This window comes from Pundamilia nyererei, unplaced genomic scaffold (genome assembly GCF_000239375.1).
Source record: "Pundamilia nyererei isolate P.nyererei 1_Seehausen unplaced genomic scaffold, PunNye1.0 scaffold02335, whole genome shotgun sequence".
NCBI lineage: Eukaryota > Metazoa > Chordata > Actinopteri > Cichliformes > Cichlidae > Pundamilia > Pundamilia nyererei.
This window is the reverse complement of record NW_005189736.1, coordinates 1-5,415: the sequence shown is the minus strand read 5'-3', so window position 1 is coordinate 5,415 and position 5,415 is coordinate 1. Positions and strand designations below refer to the sequence as shown.

At 35.8% G+C, this 5,415-nt stretch overlaps 1 protein-coding gene across 1 annotated transcript; it reads right to left on the bottom strand.

The window, feature by feature from the left end:
- Nucleotides 1–378: 378 nt before the first annotated feature.
- LOC102195690 (olfactory receptor 2AT4-like) lies at nt 379–1,356 on the bottom strand. The gene has a single exon (XM_005755639.1). It carries the CDS (start codon nt 1,354–1,356, stop codon nt 379–381), a length of 978 nt encoding a protein of 325 aa, XP_005755696.1.
- Nucleotides 1,357–5,415: the final 4,059 nt, after the last annotated feature.

Below are 5,415 nucleotides of genomic sequence, written 5' to 3'. Positions count from 1 at the left end.
AAAAAAATTGACTTAAAAAAACTACTCGATTTTAATAACAAAGAGTAGGTAAGAAGAATTTTAAATTTGGTGAGGGCATAAACACATGAAAAAAAGCACGTGAGAAGTTCAAAGCCTGGTTTGTTTTATCAGTAGAAAAACGGGGTCAATAGAAGCAGTAAACATATTCTGTCACATTCCAGGAAGTGCTTACAAATGTTTTTTTTAACGTTTGTTCCCCTGTTTCCTGCAACAGACACCACTGAACATCAATTACAGCAACTTTTTTTTACATAAATCCATCAAAGGTTTCTTTCATAAATGCAGTACAACAAGACAATCTATTTGCCTTCCCTTTAGAATGATTTACATTAAGGCCTGTTTGAAAGATATGTTAACTTATGAGTTACTAATAGCTGCAACCTGAGCTTTTCGTGGAACAATTCTTTTGCAAAATTGCTTCAACAAGCTTTCTCTCATGTCTTTTGCTCTTAAGCAGTATATGAGTGGATTGATCATTGGTGGGGCAAGGCTGTACAGCATGATGATCACTATTCGCACATCAGCACTAAATGTAATGCCAACATTTTGGGCTAAATATACAAAACATCTGGGTAAAAAATAAAGGGAGATTATAATCAGCTGAGTACTACAAGTGGACAATGATTTCAGGCGGCCTTGCACATTTGCTATCTTATACACTGCTATAAGAATAGAGCAGTATGAGAAAATGATAAATGCCAGAGGCCCCAGTAGCACAACCATTGCTGCTGTAAAGGCAGGAGTGGCATAAGGGGTCCTGTCAGTGCACGTCAGGACTGTTATACCAATATGGTCACAGAAGCAGTGAGTGATTATGTTTGAGGCACAGTAAGGAAGAGGATATGCTCTAATAACCATCATTAGAGGGAATGCCTTGGAAATAATCCAGGCAGTAATACTGAGAATTAAAATATTAGATTTTGTAAGAACAAGTGAATATCTGAAAGGATAGCAGATAGCCAAATATCTATCTAAAGCCATCTGAAAGAGAATAAACGAATTGACTGAACCAAGATAGTGAACAAAGTACATTTGGATAAAACAGGCAGTAAATGAAATGCTTCCTGATTGAAACCAATATCTGCTTATGATCTTAGGTAAAGTGGTTGTGCTAAAGAGAATATCACATACACTCAGATTTAAAATGATATAATACATTGGCTTATGGAGGCTGTGGTTGGTTGCAAATAAAAAAATAACTGTAGCATTTGCTATCAGAGTTATCAAATACACAAAAAACAGTACAGCTGAGACAAGACCATAGTATTCTTGATGAAGGCCAGGGAATCCAGTAAGGATGAACTCAGTCACACTGCTATGATTTCTCTCAGGCATGACAGAGCAGAAATTTCCTGAGAACACTGGAAAACCCACAATGTTAAGATAAATGATAACATTTAAATTTATAATACCTTGAAATCATTGTGCTTTAAACTAATTTTTGGTACTTTGTGCATATTGTTAAGAATATTTTAGTAAGTTTTAGTTCTCATTTGTTTTTCCTTTAGGTCTGTGAATTTATGTTACAACTAAACATGTTCCTGACTGCATAACATACATGACATAATCTTTTTTATGGGATAAATAACACATAACATAACATAATAATGACTCTGACTTCCTTTCGCTCACTTTACACTTACCTTTCTCATACACCGTGGCAGCATAATCTGCTGAGTTGCCCGCTGGTTCTCTTTTTAAAAAACTTCTCGCAGTATGTTTTTGTGATGAAGGTGTGCTATAGGCCATTGTTATATTCTCTGTGGATCAGTCAGTGCTCAATATACAGTCAATCAGACCCAGATTAATGATTTTTTTTTCTAGGAAACAAAAAAGATCTTCAACAATAACTCAGAAGATTAGGAAAAAGAATAGTTGTGTATTTGCTGAAGATTGTATGACTCGATCATATTATATAAAGTGCAGTTTTTGTTTGAGCTGGATTTAAGTTAAAGCACCTTCTTTGTTTTTTAAAGATCCTTGCTGAGGACCAGTGAGGCCCCAGTTTGTCAAACTAGAGATTCATGAACTTGTCCTGCATTTTGGAAAATTAAAAGTTAAAATCTTATTTTATGACATCTTAAAGTTTGTGGGTTTTTTATTGATTCTTTTGCTCATGGAACAGTCTTTATTTTTCAGAAAGAGATGGGTTTTCTGACTATTATTGTAGGGTCTTTACCTTACAGTATAGGGTGCCATGGGGGGTCAGTTGTGATTTAGTATTATATAATTCAAATGGAATTGAATTGAACTTAAAAGCAACTGTACAACGGCTGATTATGCTCAACTCGCTACTTGAGCAAAACGGGTAAGGATAAGTAACAAAGTGCAATGGTCATATTACTTGTTGTGATTTATAATAGGAAAAAAAAAGACACAGACAGTCTAAGGAGGAAAACTTTACCCTACCGCTTATTAGCTCTGAAGCTAATGGATTATAAATCCCACAGGAGTAAACAACTGCACCTTAATGAAACCCCAATGTGCACCTAAATTGATACTGTGGTAGAAGTGCTGAAACCCCTTTGTGTTTAATGATGCTCTCTAATCACACATCTTAGATTGCTTCACAACATAAGGCCCAAGGTCATAAGCACATAACATGCACAAAATTGTAAGCCCGCGTAAGGGGCGCGAAACACACAATAATGTGTCTTCTTGTGTTCTTTCATTTAATACGATTAAAATTTAATGTAATTGCTTAGAAGATGAGTAGGCCCCGCAACAAAAATGATGAGGTTTTTTGCCCTAACACTGTTTCAAATTGTTTTAAATAAAGCTGAAAAACAGCAACACCTCTCAGTAAAAATGGTCTTTAAGAAACCTGCTGTTTAATATTTTGTGCTTTAATATTTTTTTTGACTTGAAAAAGGGTAAGAAAGCCAATTTTTTCTTTTTTCTATAAATGTGTGTGTGTGTGTGTGTGTGTGTGTGTGTGTGTGTGTGTGTGTGTGTGTGTGTGGTCTCGGTTCATTTGTTTTTGGCACTTTACAGCATTCATATTTCAACTTTTCTGTTGAACTTAACTAAAAGGTGAGCTAATGTTTATAGTTCTTAGATACTTTCAAATGCTAAACTTAAAAATAACCACGGCTGTTCAGGTGAAAACAACATTGCATAAGAGTGTTTTGAGAATAGAATACGGTGAGGAGCAAAGACAAACATAGAAGACACACACTTTAATTACACACATGAGACCACTGTTGCCATAAGATGGTAATTAGCTCCCTTGTGTAGCTCATTTGTGTTGTTGCTTCTGAGTATCTGTAGACTGAGGCAACATGTTTCTTTGCCCCAAAGACAAAACTTTTTTGATTGTTAACCAGCAGCTGAACACAACAACAGTTAATTGTATATTACACCTATAGCATTCACATAACCTAAAAAATTAGAAACCTAAAGAAAGTTTTCTTACTAAAAGTATCATATCAGTGATATATAATATCATTAGAGTGGACTAGATAACAGTGATGTGCTGTTGTGATTTGCTGCTATATAAATAAAATGTGCCATTTATGATGGCAAGGTATTACATGTTACTGTAATCACATTATATTTTTCAGTAATGCAGTAATTTTAGATGTTACTGTACTACATTAAACAAATACATTAGAGTTACAATCATGTCATTATGTATTGCTGCAAAGGTTCTTTGGTTCTTTGGCTGCTAACACAACTTTGGCTCTTTAGAAACATCTGCACAGACGGCATGCTAACATAAAGCTAGCCAAAAACCAACAGTGAAGTTAAAGTTGAGTGCATGCTGACCACAGCCCAGCAGTCAGATTCTGAACTTCAACAGGTAGAACCGGTAATGATAAGTAGTCAGGCCTGCAAAATTGTAGCCTCAATTTGTACCTGTTTTTGTTTCTACAGTCTATCCCTTTAAGGTCTCTTTGGGATAGTTTTCAGCTTTGTTTTGCCTTGTATTGCCTTTTATGCTCATGTATAAAAAAGAAAGAGCCAGTGTGTTTTTGACTGACCACTGGAGAAGCTCAAAGAAAAGTGACTATTGCTTTGAGCACGTGAAAAATCCGCTGCTGTTTATAAGTGGATATGATATTTAATTCTCAAATTCTTTTACTTTGTCTGATAAAGTAAATGGCCTGATTGCGAATATCCTTGGGCCATCTGTTGTAAATCCTTTTGTGTACTGCCTTAGGACAAAAGAAATAAAGAATAAAATCTATATGATATTCAAAAAATTATTTATTCAGTTTTGTTAACCTTTAACTCTTAACTGGTAACTTTTTTTTCTTCTTATCAGAATTGTAAAGCACTGAGTCCCAAACAGTTGAGAATCAACAAATCATTAAATGCATTAATCATTTTAAACAGTCGACATCTGCAGAGTATGTACAGTGAATATACTGAGCAAAGGACATTGGTGGAGTTACTAGGCAGGAGGAAAAGATGACAGCCTCAAAGCAGGTTCATGGATGAAGTGGACAAGGACAGGCATATGGTTAGTGTGACAGAGGAGAAGGACCTAAAATGCAGGACTCGCGGAAGCGAAAGTGAATTAAGAAAAACCGGCTTTATTGCAGTGGTGACTGAACAGAAAACTAACTATACCGGAAAATAACTAAACTGGCATGCAGGTAAACAGAACACACAGGGAGGTAAGAGGGAGAACAGACGTTAACAATGTGACACCGAGTAGGGGAAGACACAGGCTGTGTCCCAATTCAGGGTCTGCACGCTTGAAGTACGCATTTTAAGTGCGGTTACGTCACCGCCACGCGACGACGGCTGTCCCAATTTGAAGTGTACTTCAAATGCATACTCCAAATGCGCCGTCGATTTCCCCAAATATCAAGCGTGGTCCGGTGCACGCTTCGTGGTCCCATATATCCCACAATTCATAGCGCGGCGGTGGGTGTGGATAATTTTGCCGCAAAATACGGCAGAAGGGAGCGGCCGAAGAGGTTTTTTTTTTCTTTTCAAAACTTTATTGAAATTATAAAGCGAACAGTCAGTCATTCCAGTTCAGTTTGTACAGTAGACATACAAGGCAAATAAGAGTAACAATATACAGTACAATGAAATAAGAAGGATAAATAAATAAAGGATAAAAAAGAAAAAAAGAAAAAAAAGGGGGGAAATGTGACAGACTTCATAACAACTTTGTACTTGAAAGTTGTGACAGCTCATTTGTTAAACATTTCTGAATGAATTTTATTCAATGATAAACCTTTTTTTATTGGAAGTTAATTTAAGAGAGTTTAAGTAATATTCAACTTCAATCAAAAACAAATTAAATGATGGGGTTGAGTTTTGAAATTGACATTTATGTATGTGGAATTTCCCTAATAAGATGGAGCGGCCGAAGAGTGAACTGTCAAAAGTACTGAATATGACGTCACTTATTTATGTGCGAATGTTTAATAATTA

What these genes read in the sequence shown, in the direction of transcription:
- LOC102195690 (XM_005755639.1), bottom strand. Translation starts at nt 1,356, where the DNA reads ATGCCTGAGAGAAATCATAGCAGTGTGACTGAGTTCATCCTTACTGGA.